At 47.5% G+C, this 17,501-nt stretch overlaps 8 protein-coding genes across 8 annotated transcripts, besides 3 other annotated features; 4 read left to right on the top strand and 4 right to left on the bottom strand.

The window, feature by feature from the left end:
* Positions 1–31: 31 nt before the first annotated feature.
* On the bottom strand, positions 32–1,702 carry TSTA_096250 (uncharacterized protein; the record flags this gene model as incomplete). Its single annotated transcript, XM_002479294.1, has 2 exons — positions 32–1,599; positions 1,660–1,702. The coding sequence occupies 2 exons, from the start codon at positions 1,700–1,702 to the stop codon at positions 32–34; spliced, it is 1,611 nt and encodes a 536-aa protein (XP_002479339.1).
* Positions 1,703–2,460: 758 nt separating this feature from the next.
* TSTA_096240 (uncharacterized protein) lies at positions 2,461–2,909 on the bottom strand (the record flags this gene model as incomplete). Its single annotated transcript, XM_002479293.1, has 2 exons — positions 2,461–2,481; positions 2,559–2,909. 2 exons carry the CDS (start codon positions 2,907–2,909, stop codon positions 2,461–2,463), a joined length of 372 nt encoding a protein of 123 aa, XP_002479338.1.
* A 1,128-nt stretch (positions 2,910–4,037) lies between these two features.
* TSTA_096230 (ADP-ribosylation factor family protein) lies at positions 4,038–4,761 on the top strand (the record flags this gene model as incomplete). The annotated part of the gene is made up of 2 exons (XM_002479292.1): positions 4,038–4,086; positions 4,142–4,761. 2 exons carry the CDS (start codon positions 4,038–4,040, stop codon positions 4,759–4,761), a joined length of 669 nt encoding a protein of 222 aa, XP_002479337.1.
* Positions 4,762–4,794: 33 nt separating this feature from the next.
* Positions 4,795–4,834: a microsatellite.
* A 180-nt stretch (positions 4,835–5,014) lies between these two features.
* Positions 5,015–5,044: a sequence feature (AT_rich).
* A 159-nt stretch (positions 5,045–5,203) lies between these two features.
* Positions 5,204–5,845, top strand: TSTA_096220 (uncharacterized protein; the record flags this gene model as incomplete). The annotated part of the gene is made up of 2 exons (XM_002479291.1): positions 5,204–5,296; positions 5,345–5,845. 2 exons carry the CDS (start codon positions 5,204–5,206, stop codon positions 5,843–5,845), a joined length of 594 nt encoding a protein of 197 aa, XP_002479336.1.
* A 100-nt stretch (positions 5,846–5,945) lies between these two features.
* On the bottom strand, positions 5,946–7,556 carry TSTA_096210 (phosphatidylinositol:UDP-GlcNAc transferase subunit PIG-A; the record flags this gene model as incomplete). Its single annotated transcript, XM_002479290.1, has 4 exons — positions 5,946–6,960; positions 7,008–7,396; positions 7,444–7,478; positions 7,526–7,556. The coding sequence occupies 4 exons, from the start codon at positions 7,554–7,556 to the stop codon at positions 5,946–5,948; spliced, it is 1,470 nt and encodes a 489-aa protein (XP_002479335.1).
* A 535-nt stretch (positions 7,557–8,091) lies between these two features.
* TSTA_096200 (DEAD/DEAH box helicase, putative) lies at positions 8,092–10,602 on the top strand (the record flags this gene model as incomplete). The annotated part of the gene is made up of 1 exon (XM_002479289.1): positions 8,092–10,602. One exon carries the CDS (start codon positions 8,092–8,094, stop codon positions 10,600–10,602), a length of 2,511 nt encoding a protein of 836 aa, XP_002479334.1.
* A 174-nt stretch (positions 10,603–10,776) lies between these two features.
* Positions 10,777–14,891, bottom strand: TSTA_096190 (long chain fatty alcohol oxidase, putative; the record flags this gene model as incomplete). The annotated part of the gene is made up of 8 exons (XM_002479288.1): positions 10,777–11,982; positions 12,060–12,128; positions 12,161–12,196; positions 12,343–12,376; positions 12,414–12,433; positions 12,571–13,325; positions 13,374–14,482; positions 14,530–14,891. 8 exons carry the CDS (start codon positions 14,889–14,891, stop codon positions 10,777–10,779), a joined length of 3,591 nt encoding a protein of 1,196 aa, XP_002479333.1.
* A 1,763-nt stretch (positions 14,892–16,654) lies between these two features.
* Positions 16,655–17,302, top strand: TSTA_096180 (uncharacterized protein; the record flags this gene model as incomplete). The annotated part of the gene is made up of 3 exons (XM_002479287.1): positions 16,655–16,708; positions 16,765–17,076; positions 17,135–17,302. The coding sequence occupies 3 exons, from the start codon at positions 16,655–16,657 to the stop codon at positions 17,300–17,302; spliced, it is 534 nt and encodes a 177-aa protein (XP_002479332.1).
* A 92-nt stretch (positions 17,303–17,394) lies between these two features.
* Positions 17,395–17,419: a microsatellite.
* Positions 17,420–17,501: the final 82 nt, after the last annotated feature.

Below are 17,501 nucleotides of genomic sequence, written 5' to 3'. Positions count from 1 at the left end.
CAGATCTATCGCAGATAACAGTAGTCTGCAATCAAAACAATAAACTCCAAATAGTACTCCACCACGATCTTTTCCGTGGTTGACTTGACTCTTGACACTCATCCCGACAACTCCCTGTTACTTGTTGCATGGAATGCCCATCAACGCCATTCAAAAGCGCATGACGACCGCCCGTAGGCGTTCCAGCGGGTTGTTTGGGCGTACACAACCCGCTACAAACACCTGAAGCCGAAATCAAAGAATACGCAGCGTATACGCATCCGCCGTAAGCGAATCTGATGAGCGAGTCACCCGTCAAACTACCAATGACGAATACGTCGGGGGCAACTTCGAGGTCTTCAATGACTTTGTCGCGGAGTGTTTTGGCGGATATCACTCCATCTGTTGAGGGATTTGCATTATGCAGAACCTCGGCACGGAGGGAAGATGATAAATAGTTAAGTGAGCCGCGTCGACCAACGCCATAAACCAATCCGCATACTGGACGAGAGAGTTTCGTCCCGTCTTCGAGGACAAGGGTGATGATTGCATGGTCTTCTTTGAGTTGGACATTCTCAATACTGCAGTTTGGGAGACCTTCGTAGATATGGTCCCAGTTCCGACTTTCGAGAAATGACGTCGATGCAAGTCGACGCGGGTTTGGTCTGTGGCCACCGGCACGAGACGATGATGAGAGGGCGGCTCGTTTCATGAGACGATATATCCCTGCGTATTCAGGGTATGCTTGTTGATGACAGCTTTTTAATGGCGAAGGTCTGTCGTTGGGATTCCAGAGGAATGTATGTAGTATATGCTGACCGGATGGAGCAGATATGATCGCATCTGCAGCAGTAAACCCTGAACCTACCACCAGCAACGGAAAGCCAGATGGACCATTCCTCGGAAGTTCCAATAAAGGAGCTAGCAAAGGCGGCGGTTGAATCAAATGCGAGAATATCCCACTAGCTAAAACGAGATGTTTGCACCGAATGCGATGTGAGGGGATGTAAAACCCACCGTCTATACGCTGAATACCATCCAGCTCAGTATTATCCCTAAACGAATCCGCAATCCCAGCCTGGACAGGATACGCGCGCAAATATTCAGCCAATTCCCTCCGACTCGGCCTCGTAAAAGGCGCCAATTCTTTCCCCTTGGTCGTCTTGCGATAATGATCCGCAAACGTGTACCCGGGCAAGGACAGCATGCCCGCATAACTCAGCGTTCCAATATCCCAACTAATATTCACCGGATCATCGGTATGCATAGCCCATAGACCCCCCGGATTGGGCGCATTGCCAACGACGATATGCGACACGGCGCGATGCGGTATGTGTATCCATTTCAGGTTTGTGGTTTCGCCGAGATCGTCGACTTCGCCCTGAGGACGGAGGAGCGTGTCTAGTAATACGTTTATTGGGAGCGCCTGCGTGGAATAGGAGAGGAGTGAGGCTCCAAAATGGCAGGTTAGAGCGTCGAGGTCGGGGCGGAGGAGGCAGGGGGAGTCTTTTAGTTTGGCGTGGAGGAGGGAGTCTGGATGCGGGGTGTTGGAGTCGGAGGTATAGTATGGGATGTGGCCGTGGAGGATGTATGAGAGGATCATGGACGAGGGACCATTTCCTATCACAAATTAGATGCATGTTTTAGCAATTCAGCAATGATTGGGGATATGCGACGTACCGACTATAACGGTGTCAACGTCGACGTCTGCAGGCGGAGACATGGTGGAGAATTCAGTGCCTCGCGGGGGTCCTCGCTACCTGCGCAATCTAACTGAGCGTATATGAATGCCGATATACATTGTATGAGTGAATGTATGAATAAACTGAATAAAGTACAATTGAAAGAGAAAAAAGAAAAGTAAATTAAAATTTCTTCTATTAATTATCAGTATGGAGACAGGGAAACGCCGAGAGCCAAACTCTGCCTACGTCGGAGAGAGGTCATCCATGATTATTAATTAGAATCTTGCATTTCTGCTTATTTGAATGGATAATAATTCCATGCTTAAAACGAGATTTTTTTTTTCTCTGAAATGACTAAGCAGCATTAATACTTGGGATTAAATAGGGTCTTCAGGGTTAGGGTTGTGAGGGAGGCCCAATGAGCCATTGTGCATGGAGATATATGTTAAAAAACTGTAAAGCGTCTTGGTCCGCTGCTCATGATTTTGATATTTTCGCAACACTAGACGAATCTTATTCTGTATCACATGGAATGATAAGGCATAAGGAGTGACGATTCAGCAAACTATCTGAGAGGAGTCCTCATATGCATCATCCCTGAATCAAAGCATACAGTTGATAAAAGAAAGTCTTGAGATTGATGCATAAAATCCACCTCGCTCAACACTGACTAAATGGTTAGCGACACCTCTTCTGCCACAGGCAATTCCCCCCAACGCAATAACAATGAGGACAACGACGATCAACGCAATGAGCAACCCTGCCACAGAACTGATAACATCGCGAGGGATGACTCTCAGGCGGCCTGTCCATTACCCTATCCACGTCAGCATTAGCGGCCGAATCTGTGTTAAATGACTCTCTCTTCTCCATTCGCGATGAGGAGTCATGTACCGTATCCTTGTTCGCAGCAGAATTATCCTTGTTGACAGCTTCTGCTTCTTCATTTTGCAGAGCTTCTTCGCGTTTTTCTTCCTGCTCAAAGTATTTGGGCGCGTTCTCGCTGGGGGCGAAAGAATTCTGGCTGACCAGGGCGTTGGAGGGATCCTCGTAAATGTCGAGTTTGACCTGGTTGTCTTTCAGGTAGAGATGCAAGAACTGCGAGCCCTTGACGGTGGACATGACGGCATTGTAGCGGTCCATGTCGCTGGCGTGAATGGTGTCTCGTGGTGCGAGAGACATGGCGATGGTTGTGGTTGATAGGACGGTGGTGAGGAGAATGGAAAGAAGAGTTTGAGGAAGCATGGTTGGTTTCAGTGTTGGGAGGTTTACATAGGATTGGTATTCTGGCTGGGAAATTGGGCAATCACAGTTTGTTTGTCTTTTCTGCTTGATTTACTGGCTCGTCCAGCACCCGATTTATACTTTTCGTAATCTGACTTTATTTTCCGTCAGATTTAGTACGACTCTATTGGTGGCACTGATTAAAATCGTTGGTGTTGGACATGGGTTACACTCATCACTATTGTACGACAGCTGACTACAGATACGACATACTGAATATCAGATGATTCATAAAAGTACAACCATAAAGTATTCAGAGTAACCTTTGTGTAGATATGTATTCCCCCAAGGTATATATTCAAGCACGCTGTGTAATGTACCATTGACTTTGGGATACACCGGACGGGGAGATGTGATAAACGGCACTTCGTATAGATGAAGAAATGAGCACAGTGGAACAAAGGCAATCGTCTACACAGTCAACATTGTCAAGCTCCCCCAATATCTGAGCGTATTCTCCAGCTCATGTCAGCTCCTCCATCCGCATCTCTTTCACAAGCTACGAGTCATGTGTCCATAGACACCGAGGAGCATAGCCTTGTTGACAAAGATACAACGAGATGTGGTTACAGACTTGGCGATCTGAATAGTCACCCCCTGCAAGGAATCAAGAGGAATACTAGAATCTGTACAGGTGCGTTAGACAGCAGACCAATGTCTCAGTGAAGTCTGTGAGGAATCAATCCCTTCATTGAATCGGAATCAGAATCAGAGATCATGATCACTAAGCCTTGTACTCAGGGCAAGTTTCTCTCAGTTCAACTGTACGTCAACGCGCCAGGCTGGAGCGGACATGACAATCAGACAGTCACCATAGAGTCTGATTCAATCAATTCAGTATTATACACTCATATTCCATAAGATGGAAAATATAAAAGGCCATGAGGGTTACGGAGAAGATCTCCCGAGCGAGGTAAAAGCTTGGCACGAATTTAGCCGCGGTCGTTGGCTGATTGTTTGGACTTCCTCACTACGCACTCCCTAAGTTGAACGACACCTCCGTTCTAGACTCTCGCCAATGCTGTATCGTATACCGTGATACAGAAAAACAAATGGGGAACATGCTCTGCTCATAATCTCAACAAAGTCATGTACCATCTGGCCAAGTCGCTCTATCTATACGCAACCAGCAAGGAGGGTCCGTCTCCCCCCTCTCCCACTTATGTGAATACGATCGAGCTAACAGAACAAAGAATACTCTGTCCTCCTCCTCGGCCTCGACAACGCGGGCAAAACAACCCTCCTCTCCCAAATCAAAGCCCTCTACCTGCCCCAACCAGATGGCGCACCACCACAAAATGTCGGTCGAACCGTGCCCACCGTCGGACAGAACGTAGCCACAATCCCGCTCCAGGACATGTATCTGAAGATATGGGACGTGGGCGGGCAAACGGGGATACGTGGGCTATGGCAGAGTTATTATTCGAGTTGTCATGCTATTATCTTTGTGGTTGATTCTACGGATGTCGGAGAAGGGCTGGAGGATTTTACCAGCACTCAAGAGGATGGGGGCAATGGAAGACTAGGAGAGTGTAAACAGGTGCTGGAATCGGTGTTGCAGAATGCGGATGTTGCTGGGGTGCCGATTCTCGTGTTGGCGAATAAACAGGACCGGGAGGATTGTGTGGAGGTGGTCAGAATAAAAGAAGGGTTTGTGAGGCAGGTTTTTGAGGGGGAGAAGGGCGCTGGCGTGAGGGATAGTCGTGTCTTGCCTGTTAGTGCATTGCTGGGGACGGGGGTTCGGGAGGCGGTTGAGTGGGTGCAGAGTCGCGTGAAGTGGAATAAAGAGGGACGACCCCCGGTGATGCGGTGATATCGGTGATATCCCATGATTCTTTTATTTCTTTTTCCTTTCCTTTCCTTTCCTTTCATTTTCTTTTCTTTCCCCCCCCCTTTTTTTTGGAATATGTACTGAGATACCACAACGTTAGAATATCTAGATGAATGTATATGACGTCACAGCATATACCATACATTTTGATAAGAGGAAAAGCATCATATAGATACTTCGGACACACGACATCACCAGCAGTGGAGCGATGAACATTTAACCCTGATATATAGGGTAATATATATAAATAATAAGAATATAATAAGATGATTTATTAGGGCAAGCCAGATACCTCAGTTTGACGTCATGGATATGACATGGCCTATATATATAAGCTTATATCGCCATCACTCTAATCCCAGATCAATCATCAACCATCTATCATCTATCAATTATACACTCAAATCAATTCTACATCAGCAAAATGTCTACTCGAAACAACCAGACTGTCGACGCCACCGGCCACCAACCCTTCCACCCCAACCATCCTCGCGAAGACTTTACAGCCGAGAAATGGGTATGCCCCTCTCCCTGAATTATCGGCAAACAACTAACTCGGATACAGCACAAACCCGGCGTCCTAGCCTCCGAGACCGACAAAGCAGACGAATTCCACGCCCAAACACTGCCACCGGGAACAGCACCAGCAGGAAGCTCCTACCAACCAAACCCCATCAACGAAGTGCCCGGCCAAGCCAACAACGACGACGTCCTCCGCGCCCACGGCAAGGAGAGGACATACACAAACCCTCTCACCACATACCCCGGCGCCACATCAAAGGATGTCGATAACAGTTTCGGGAAACCAGCCATGTCGCAGACGAGTAACGAGCAGAGACACGCTGGCGCTGAGCATCATCGGAAGCATCACGGTGCTGGTCTAGAGGGTGTTGGTGCCAATGCGGAGCCGCAGCAGGATAGGCAAAAGGTTGATCCGAGGTATAATCCTGGTCAGAGGGCGTTGGATCGTGAGGAGGCTGTACCTGGGACCAGGGGGGGTAGGGGTATTGCTGGAGCGGAGGAGTTGCCGCCTCAAACTGCGGAGAGTGTTGCGAGGGAGCGTTAATAATTCAATATTTTTTTGACGAGTGTATATGATATAGGTTTGTCATGAATTCAATGAAATGTAAAAAAGACATCTGCACACAAGGGTATCATAAGAATAGTCATCCAGCACGAAGTCGATCCCTCGTACTCCTCGTCATATTCCCTTTCGTAGCTGCAGCCGCATCCGGATGCGGTACTTTCTTCTTCGGCCAGCTACGCGCAATATCGATATTGGCCCGCGGCCAAAGCATTTCCAAAAACACATACAACAGATAATCAATCACAACGCACATGCAGAATAATTTCCCCGCCCATATACCGCATCCATAGTATCGCTTCAACCGGTCAATCAGCGCAAAACTTCGCGTGCGGCCGCGCACAGCGTCCCAGCCTGCGCCTGGATAGTGGCCGTAGAATTCGAGTTCGCTGATAGCTCCCGAGATACCATTGTATACTCGTTCAGTGCGACGAGCCACATCGGTCCAGGAGTACATCATCTTCACTTGATCGTGGAACCGTTCCGTGTGCACTTTATTAGATCGAAGCGCCGCAATGGCTTTACCGGTTGCCTGGACAAGATCGTCTTCTTCTGGTTTTGCGAACGTCGTCATATGTTGTGGGAGTACTTCTGGTATACCTCCAACACGCGTACAGACAACATACAGACCACAACTTGCAGCTTCGACCAACACCGTGCCGAATGCTTCTGTCAAACTGGGATGTAGATATATATCTCCCTGAACCATGACGTCTCGCACTTCCTCGTGCCGTACAGGACCAAGCATTGCAACCTTGTCTTGCAACATGTTCCGTTCCAGCATTTGCTCTAGATCAATCGCCTTAGGTCCCGACCCGCCGATAATAAACCGTACATTCGGGTGGGATTTGAGAATACGAGGTATCGCTGCAATCAGCAGATCAATACCCTTGTTATAGAAGAGTCGTGAAATCACGACGATCGTAATAGTGTCGTTGGGTCCGATGATTCGAGGAGTCGGTCGTGGCGCTTGACTTCCGTTAGCACCGTCTGTGGACGGATATGATAACGGGCGAAAGTTTTCTGCGACGACTGCGTTTGGTATAACGGATACCATCAATGGATCCAACGATGCTCGAAGGACTGTATTCTCCTTGCTATTCCGGTCAATTCTTGCCATTTCCTCCGATTGAGAAATACACACCAAGTATGACTAACACAAACCACATGGTCGACATCACTAAGAATAAATTTCAACAACTTATTCGTAAGAATCGATCCTGCATCTGCAAACCCAAACAACGAATGATCCGTAAACACCGTACGTAGCCCCATGGTGCGCGCATGCAGAATCGCTTCGCAGCAGAAACTACTCAAACTGGCATGACCGTGGACAATCTGGATTTGTTCGCGGACAATGATGTTACGGAATATGGGGAAGAAGGAGAAAAGCGTGGGCATGGTTGCCTCGCGGTATATGACGAGGAATGGGACATGGTAGACTTTGAGGCCGTTGGTGAGGTAACGGATTCCTGTCCGGCCTTTGTAGGCGTGCGTGATGATGATGACTTTGTGGCCGCGGTCGATGAGTTTCTACTGTCGTCAGCAGATCCACCTAGCATAGGAGCAAGTTGAGATACCGTAGACAATTGGTAAATATGACTTTCAACACCGCCTATTGCGCATTAGAATTATCCAGACGCTGTCTCTTTATCAACAAACCTGGCTGTGGAAAGAAAAAGTCGCTGACCATACTGTGATCGATTAGCGCATGTTCCTGAAGATGTGGGCTGAGCTCACGCAATATTGTATGGCATATTGAATAGTTTGCGACCCGGCTTGCTCTATGAGCTCGCCAGGACTGATAGTCGATTATATCATCTCAGAAATGGCTCAATAAAGAGTCTTGATAGAGTATTGGAAATGTCAAGTTTACAGAGTCAGGAACCAATCAGGGATGATCGACCCTGTGGATAGAGCATCTAGGCAGTATAGTAAGGCGGTGATTTAGGCGGTAAATATCTAACCGGCAATATATATCTTTTTCAACGATCGCCGCGATAATTTTGATTTACTCCGTTGGAGAAGACGGGAGGACTGAAAGATTAGGTGAATTTGTCTGCATATTACTTTGCATTGGGTTCGTATCTGCTTAACGGACGAAGCGACGGTCAATTTTCTTTACAATCCAGTGACCACATGTTTTTCTATATGCAACATTACCTCTTGCGTCCATCTCCAACTTCAATTCATCCACTCTCTAACTGAGCTAGTCGCCACTGCCAAAAATGGCCGGAGACAAAGAGAAAAAACGCCATGGTGGAGATAAAGAAAAGACGTCGCGGAAAAAAGACCGCTATGAAGAATCACTTGCCACATCGCCCGTCGTCGATTCGCTGCAGCCACAGAAAAAGAGGAAAAGAGAAAGCAAACTTGAGCAATCGAATAGAAATGGCGTCGAGGAAGAATGGTATGGAGATAAAGAATTCGAGGATGTTCAGTCGGAAAGTCAGGCGTCGGCGAAGGGTGGTGTTTCGCGGGATAGGAAGGGGCAGAAAAGTCGAGACGATGGATCGAAAGGGTCGATCGACACGGAACCTCCCAGATCGTCTTCTCGGTCCGATGAAAAGGCTCCGGATCTGAGGTTTGGTGATAGGACACTGAAGAAGACCAAGAAACGCAAAAATGAAGATCAATCCGAAGCCAATGGAGCGCAAGATCCTCCATCCAAAGTTAAAAAGCGCAAGCACGAACAAGTTTCTACGCCTCGAGACGAGGATGAGAGACATGATTTAAAACATGCAAAGCTGTTAAAGAAGTTTGAGAAATCAATAAAGGCCAAACGACCAGTTACCGAGAATGTGCAAGAGACTTCAGCGTTCGATACTGGCACGGCGATTGTTGCGCAGGGCTTGGAGCCTCTTCCACAACCGGAACCTGTTGCAGAAACAAGCGAGAAACCTACGTACTCGACAATGCCCGATTGGATCACAAACCCCGTCACAAAATCTCCATATGACCGAGAGGACGGGCAGCCTGTCAAATTCGAGAATATCAGTCTTGATAGAACTGTAGTCTCCAAACTCGAAAAACATGGGTATAGTGAAGCGACACCAGTTCAAGCAACAGTTATACCACTCCTACTTGACGAGCAACATCGCCATCGAGGTGATTTGTGTGTTTCTGCATCTACCGGTTCCGGAAAGACGTTATCATACGTCCTTCCAATCAACCAGTCACTTCAAAGAGAGTCTGTGGCAAGACTTCGCGCACTCGTTATTGTACCCACGAGGGAACTGGTTAAACAGGCTAGGGAAGCATTTGAAGCTTGTGGAAGCAATCTACGAATCGGCACTGCCATTGGAAGCGTTGTGCTGAAGGATGAACAACAGAAAATAATAAGATGGGATTCTGTCTATAGTCCGGAAAAGTACAACGCAGACCAGCAGAGAACTATGTCGGAAAGTGACTGGGCAGAATTCGACTTGCTCAAATATAGAGACGAGGTTGTGCGCGCAGGGGATTTGGCACCACAGTATATTCAAGTGGCTCGACCAAATATAGACGTTCTCATTTCTACGCCTGGCCGATTGGTAGATCATATCCGGCAGACAGAAGGCTTTAGTCTTCGACATCTGCAGTGGCTTGTAGTCGATGAAGCTGATCGACTGCTCAACGAGAGTTTCCAGGAATGGGTCTCCGTTCTCATGGGCGCTCTGGACAAGGAGAAAACTGCTAATATAGGCGATTCTGTCCTGGCTAGAATAGGACGACCGATTCAGTCTCCTTATCCGCGAAAAGTGATTCTCAGTGCAACACTTACCAACGACATTACCAAACTCAATTCGCTGCGTTTGGAGAATCCGAAGTTGGTAGCAATCGGTTCACGGAATATGGATTCTAATGAAGAAAGGGTCAAGCATGAGGCGGAGCAGTTTGTGTTGCCTCCTAGTCTGATGGAGCATTTTGTGCCTGTTGGCGACGGTTTTGAGAAGCCTATTTATTTGATGAAATTGTTGCTTATGATCAATAAGTCAAAGTGGAACAGTCTTGCGACTCCTGCTTATGCTTCTGTTGTTGGTCGAAAATCTAACGAAGCTGCTGAGGATTCAAGCTCGGATTCTGATTCTACAAGTTCATCTGACGACACGAGCAGCTCTGACGAGGCCTCAGACTCCGAGTCCGATTCTGATTCCGAGTCATCTGACGCAAGCCCTGACGAGAGTGAGAGTTCCTCTGACTCGGATTCCGAAACCTCTTCTATAGCCAGCGAGACTTCACCAGTCGCTTCAGCATCCAACACTGGCGTCACCTCAGTACTCATCTTCACCAAATCCACCGAATCAGCAGCAAGATTATCTCACCTCCTCAGCCTCATGAACCCTTCACTAGAATCTCAAATCGGCACAATAGTCAAATCCAACAATTCCTCCTCATCTCGCAAGACACTCAAGGACTATCGCGCCGGAAGGATAAGCATAATAGTGGCCACCGACCGTGCTTCACGTGGTATTGATCTTGTCGGTTTAGGGGGAGTGATTAACTACGATATGCCTACCAGTCTGACTACATATGTCCATCGCGTAGGACGAACGGCGCGAGCCGGGAAATCGGGACAAGCATGGACTCTTGTGGAGCATCGGGAGGGGTTGTGGTTTCAGAAGGTGATTGTTAAGAGTGAGAATGTTGTTCGATCGGGTAATGGTGTGAAGGCTGTTAGGCAGGAGAAGAATAGCAAGGCTATGGTTGCGGAGTATACGGCTGCTCTGGAGGGGTTGGAGAAGGCTGTTAAGGGGTGATTGTACCCGTCGCAACTAGGTTAGTGTATGTGTATTGGAAATTGAGATATATGCGATATCCTACTTGGCGGGCTAATGAAAGCTATGCCAACCACATGGCTTTCCGGACCCATCATCAACAGATATTCATAAATGATTTAGTAAACGTGCAACTAAAATCCATCAATGATCTGATCAACCCTTACACTGCAAGCCCGACAACGACTTCAACGCACTATCAACCCCATCAACAGTCGTCCTCTCCAACCCTCTCGCCCACCAATACCCATCCACCGTCTTCAACATAAGCCCATATTCCCTCAAAATCTTCAGCGCAAATTCATCTCTTCGTTTAATCAACTCCATAAATTCCCGTTTTGTTCCTATGAGCCACATGAATATGAACGATGGGTGTTGGGTATGTGCCTTCATTGCCACGGCGGTCAGCTCGAGCTCTTCGATTGCGAGGCGATATAATTCTTTCCGGTATGTATCGTCAGTAGTAAACTCCGCTGATTCGATTTCACCGAAAAGTGCCTGTGCGGATGGTGATAGATTTTGCCTTCGGACGCTGGGTGGGACATCTTCATGCTTCCAGGGGAGGAGATGGTTGAAGAAGGGGCGTAATGGGCCGGACATGACTCTAGTCTTTGCATCGCGAGTTTCGTCATCCTCATCCTTGCAGTGTACCGGTCCTTCAATAGCTGAATGGTTGCTGGAGGTAATTCCAGCACTAGCACCTAACATAACAGCCACTACCCCCTTTGACAATTCACTCAACTCCAGAATCTCATTCAAAATCCATTCCTTATTCGAGTTAATTCCCCGCGGAAAAGTAAGATTAAACAAGAATATCAACCAAGCCGCACTAAACAAAGCTGTGACTTCCTCCAAACCTCTTGTACGCATCTCCTCCGCCGAGGCCAGTAAGGGACGCAGTATCGACAAAGCGGCATTCTGGTGGTAGAAACTTTGTTCTTGATACAGCTTCCTCTCTGATAGCGTGATGGCAGTATCTCTGTCTATTAAACAGAAGTGGAGTTCAGAAATAGCGATTTGTAGATGGGTCAGGTAATGGGGCTGCTTTGAGGATTGACTCGGGTCTGTCACGGCTTGTGCCCAGTTCCGTTGGGTCTCTGGTCTGGAGGATAGTGTTGGACAAATGTGAGAGAAGTATCTTTCCAAGAAGAAGAGGTCTGGGTTTAGGGGTCTGAGAGTGGAAAATGAATCATTTGTTGTGATATAGCTGATATTACGGAGCAGTAAGTAGATTAGGCTCTGACTATTAGCCATATTCGCCTGTCTAGTCGAATTTCTCTCTGTCGATGTCGGCCCAGGAGATGAAATGCAAACTTTATTCCTTCTGGCACAGTTCCTGCATATCGGTCTGGCCAGATTACACTACGACCTCAAAAATTAGCTCCTTCATAAATACACGAGGGGAATATGAAAATGGATGTTTACAATACGGTACCCACCTTTACTCTTCTCCTCTTGCAAGGAATACAGCCGTGTCTATTTTTGCTGTGGAATTGTCTCGAGGGCATCTTTCCGGAACGTATTTGAGCACACAACTTACTGGGCGACGACGGAATTCGGCAAGCAGTTGATATTTCTGTGTAGTGCGGATAGAAACAGGAAGGACTCATGACAATGAAGACGAAATATTCAGGGAGTTATGATCATAGCCCAGGCAACACGATACATTCATGAATGAGCTGAAGGATGCATACTAAGACTGAAAGGGCAAGGTATACGAACTATGATCTTATAGCCAATCAGAGCGAGCCTTTGTCTGAATGATATTCAGTGTTGTTCGAGTTCGTTCTTACTGATTTTTCTCTTGAAAAGTCTGGTCAAGGTGAATATTTTCCAGATACATATTCAATACCCCGCATTAGGCATGCTAACAAGTGTAAAATCACCACCATTTCCAAGGTTCATTTCCACCTCACCAGATCATAGGCGGGCACCCCCGTTCTGACTCACTCTCTCCCTATTCAACACCTTGACCAACTTGCGACTATTCCAATCTGTAATCGCCATATTCGTAACCATAGGATTCACTCCGCTCGCACTCGGGAAAACAGATGCATCCGCCACATAAAGTCCCTCCGTACCCCAAACCTGCCCATCAGGATCCACGACACCATTTTTAGGCGAATTCGACATTCGACATGTCCCCATTTGATGAGCGCTAGCTGCTGTACCGACCTCTGCTACTAGAGGGGACCTTTTACGGAATTCGCTGATCCAGAATTGGAATTCCGGGTCGTTTACGCCGTTGTTGATGTCGTCTTCTGTTTCGGTTTTGGGGGTTTTGGATCGTATGAAAGGTGGCATGTCGCGGTATGAGGTGTGGAATTCTGTGGCTCCGCTGACGTATGCTATTTTTGCCGCGGCGATTAAGCCCTCGAGGATATGTTTGCGGTCGAATGATGAGATGGTATAATCGACTCGTGGGTGGCCGCTGATCGGGTCTGGATATACGCGGCCTGAGTCTTTATCTCTGGTCAAGGTGATGAATCCAGCCATGTGATTCATGCTGGCGGCTAGTTTCTTGTATTGTAGGCCATCGAACCAGGGGAATGTGGTCAGGTACATGCTAGGTACCATGGTTACGTTTTCGATTTTGAGGCCGTGGCCGTGGCCGTCTAGATTCTCAAAGTCGGTCACTAGAGTTGTTAGACAATCGCCGTCCCAGGGTCGAGTCTCTTCTTCAAAGATGGCGCTGGCCATTAGGACTAATCATGTCAGTCTCAGTCATAGTGTAAGAGTTCAGTGGAGCATACCTGGATGTAGGTGGAGGTGACGGCCCAAGTGACTACTCTTGATGCCGCTGCGCATCAATAATAGAGGACTCTGGAGCGAACCGCATGATACAATGACTTTCTTTGCCGTGATTTGAACCTTTCTCCGTGTAACATCCCTGCCTGAAGTACCCAGATGGGTGTCTCGAGACGTCCATACACCCTGAATTCCGGATGCCACTTTCTTCCCGTTGACATTTTTGAACAAAACTTTTCCAGCATTGAATCCTTCAACGAAAACAGCACCAGCCTTTGCAGCGTCGACAAGCCACGATACAGCAGGCCCTTGTTTTCCACCACTATGACAACCCAGAGTACAATGTCCGCAATAATGCGGTTGGTTTCCAGAATTAGTCGGGATGATTTGCGCATTATATCCCAATTTCCGGGACCCTTCAAGTGTAATTTTATTCTGAAAACTTTGTTCATATTCAGCGTGTACGCCCATCCGCTGACAGACGCGATCCATCGAGTTCTGAAACTCCGAAGATGTGAAAAACGGTAGACCGGTATCTGCCCATTCTTGACGTACATAGTTTTGCGTCTGAAGTGAGGCTCCCCAATTGACTGTTCCGCCACCACCCCAGGTTGCGCCGGCTACTACAGCCATGTAGCCGTCGTCCGTGATACAGTTACCTCCTTGCTCAAACATGTGCGCGAAGGCGCTGCTCTGGGTCATGGGGTAATAAGAAGATGGATAATGGTATGCCTTTTCGACAACAATCACACGATGACCTGCCTCGGCTAGATTCTTTGCCGCAACGCCACCACCGCAACCACTGCCGACAATGACAACGTCGGTTTCAATAGTTTCAATTCCATCGCCGGGAGGGAATTGGAGGAATTCGTACTCAAAGGATTCTGCTGGTTTGCCGTAAGCTGGTACACGGGGAAAACCGATGATTTGGTTTGCAGTGGGACTATTAACGAGCCATTGACGTTTTGATAAAAGCATTACAGATCTGGCAACCTGGCGTAGTTGTGGTAGTCGAGAGGTCAACCAACTGTTTAGAACTTTTTCTCTTGCATCAAAGGATTGGTTTTGGACGGGGGTCAATGATCCGGTTAAAAGTAGAGATCCAGCACGGGTGCTATGGAGTATTAGCACAGTATTCCCTGGAGAGCGTGGTAGACATACTTGAGTGCGCTCAAGATCATAGACAAGCCATTCTTGGCTTCTTGAGGGACATATAACGAGAACGTGCGACGAAGAGCTTCCTTGAACAGCGGATTGGAGGATACATTCTCTTCTAAAAATTGGCGAGCTACTTGAGCCGCATCCGGGGTCTTGAGATTGGCGGTAATGGATGACAGGGTCGATTCGAACTCTTCAGTGGTAATTCTCTTTTGGTAGGATTTTGTTGATTTTTCAGTGGTAAGCGCAGGGATAACCACGTCGCAGAGCGAGAGTAGAGAGTCCCATTGCGCATCGGTGAAGACTGGATCATGTGGAGTCAGGAATAGCGGAGCGTCTAGTGGCGTGTAGCTCTCAGTCGTCATGGTGGTGTCTTTGCCAATGAGTGAGTAGCTGTCCAACACATGAGCTCAGGGATAGAAGGATTGACGTCGAGGGGACGATTATAAAAGCCCTTCGGAGCTCTCACATGTGCAGGGTAGATGATGTGCTGTTCTAAAAATTAGATGTGGTTCAGGCATACCCCGGCTTCAGCCAGCCGCGGCAATTTTGGTGGAGTTAGCCGGCCCAGGATGAGGGGGAAAGGGGGTAAACTAACTCGATCTGGCCATCATCATACAATCTTTTGCGGGCAGACATCGCAATATCTGAGCGTTGTTGACATGGAATAGTCCAGCCATTGGCTACAGAAGGAATATCTATCATCAAGTTAGTCGAATTTGCAGAGTGTCTTAGTGTCCGCTCAGTGAGCACTCAGTGAGGCTGACTGCGAGCGCCCTCACAAAAGCGGCGGCAGCTGAGAATGGAAAACCCGCACTCGGCAAAGGAATCTGGTACGTATAGTCATCTAGGTATAAGGTATCTTCCATTATCGACAGACTCCTTGTCGTTGGAAATGGGTCTGTTAAGTCATCCGGTAGAACTGTCATTTCTCCTTACTTATTAGATCCAATATGCAAAGTCAACCAGAGTGGAACCGGCCTGTCTTTTATTTGATGGGCCAGGACGATGAGATTCCTACGCTCGAGAAGCGAGACTTACAATTTCAAACCCCATTCAAGAACGTCGGCCTGTCTCTTTCTACACAGCCTTCAACACTGTCATCACCTCGACTCCCTCACTGTTCAAGCACTTTCACGTGCTGAACAATCTCCAAATCGGCCTTCCTCATCTCCCCTTTGGAGTAGCGAGGCTTCTTCTGGCTCCGCTCGTGAATAGACTATGACTCGAACGGAACATTTGCGAGTCATGGAACTAAATGGGATTATCATTATTGATTCTGGCGGGCTCAAAATATGAAAGGGTTTCCCGCTTGGGCGTGCCCGGTTCCAGCGATGGCCATCATGGGGTCTGCGTCGTTGTTGAAGATATAGGTGGTCTATGCAGGTCCAGCCCTGGCTCCGTTGGTGGTTGCTCTTGTCCTTCGATTCCATTTTCAGAATCATGACCACGGGCTGTTTTCGGCTTATGAATGTAGCGGTTGTAGAGGCCGTCAGTATACCCTCAGACAATGTAGTTCTCCTAGTCTATCTGCTAAGACAGCCACCGCAACCGCTACAAATAATTTTTATGTCGTTGTAGGCGGAGAGGGTAGTGAACTCATCATCGTAATTTGATCCGGCTGGGCTTTTGCCCTGGGTGGTGATTCTTTCTGTTGCAACCCAGATTCAGAAGATCAGCAGGACGGGAAGAATGCCTAGAAAGCTAAGCGAAATGACTGATAGTCAGGTACATGAGATATTTCAAGTTTCTACACAAAGTACCTCTTATACTCGACTTGTTGTTGATATGCCTGCGATTCAGACAACCGGACAAATATTCCGTTGCAAGTCATTCATTGTCGGAATGCGCGAACGACAAAGATATCAATTGTTTCAATCTATCCTCCGACATCCTTGTTTTCCACGAGGCAGGGAAAAAAAAAAGACACAAAGAATGCAGGACCCGAAATATGACAAAAAGTTGTAAGATTATCCCGATTCATTGTATACGGTTTAAGATATCAATGACAGTCAGGGTGTATTTAAAGAAGGTTTCGACCTCGTCTTATGTTTGTTCCTTGCATCAGAGCAAGTTCATTCACTTCCTTTCAACAGATCAAGTTGACCCGAGGCGAAACCGTTTCATCATGTTTCTCAAGTCTTTTCTTCCCTGGTCGGCATTCTTGCTGCTGAATGTCAATGTACGTCCCCTCTTCCCCCCTACAACATTGACTATCCAACTAATGAATCACCCCAGGCCGCCGCAATCAACGTCCCAGACGACGACCCCTTGGACGGTCTCATCGCTTCAATCCTTCCTATCAACCTTGAAAATGACACAACAGCTCACCTAACCCCGCTCGACAAACGCCAGAACTTCAAAAACGCCCAATACAAATGCCACCCGGACGGGCCTCAATGGAAGGTAGCCGAAGTAGGCTCCATCATGGCAGGAGTCCAACACCTTGTAGACCCAAAACTGGCACAGGAGAAACCATCAAATGGGCCCAATGGCTGTGGTAGGGTTAGTTGTTCCAACAATGCTGGTATTTGGTGGTGTAATACGAATGTATTTCTCCCCCCTCTTTTCCCCCTGTTGAATGGATGTTTGGCTGATATGAGATTAGGCCAAGTCATCTTTGACAATCGACTCGTTTACTTTAGTTGCGGCTGGAGCACAGTATATAGTAGAGAAATGCGGCTATTGGGATTATGGAACGAGTAGGCAGGTGGTTAGTGGATGGACGTATCCAGATCCGAATTGGGCGGTGGTTGTGGCCCATGCCAGCTGTTAGGGTTATTATCAAGATGAGATCTCTCGCTCCTTTACTTTTCTTGCTCTATTATTTATATCACTTTACACTCTTTCCCTCTTTCCCTCTTTCCCTCTTTTCTTTTCTTTTCTTTTTTTTCCCCCTTTAATGGATTCATTTCTTGGTATTTAGTGTGTTGACACTTTTCCTTCATCTTGTCCTTTCTATCCTTTTTCACCAG

This window comes from Talaromyces stipitatus, genomic scaffold, assembly GCF_000003125.1.
Source record: "Talaromyces stipitatus ATCC 10500 scf_1105507295527 genomic scaffold, whole genome shotgun sequence".
Lineage (NCBI taxonomy): Eukaryota > Fungi > Ascomycota > Eurotiomycetes > Eurotiales > Trichocomaceae > Talaromyces > Talaromyces stipitatus.
The sequence above is the reverse complement of the archived record's forward strand: the minus strand, read 5'-3'. Positions and strand labels throughout refer to the sequence as shown.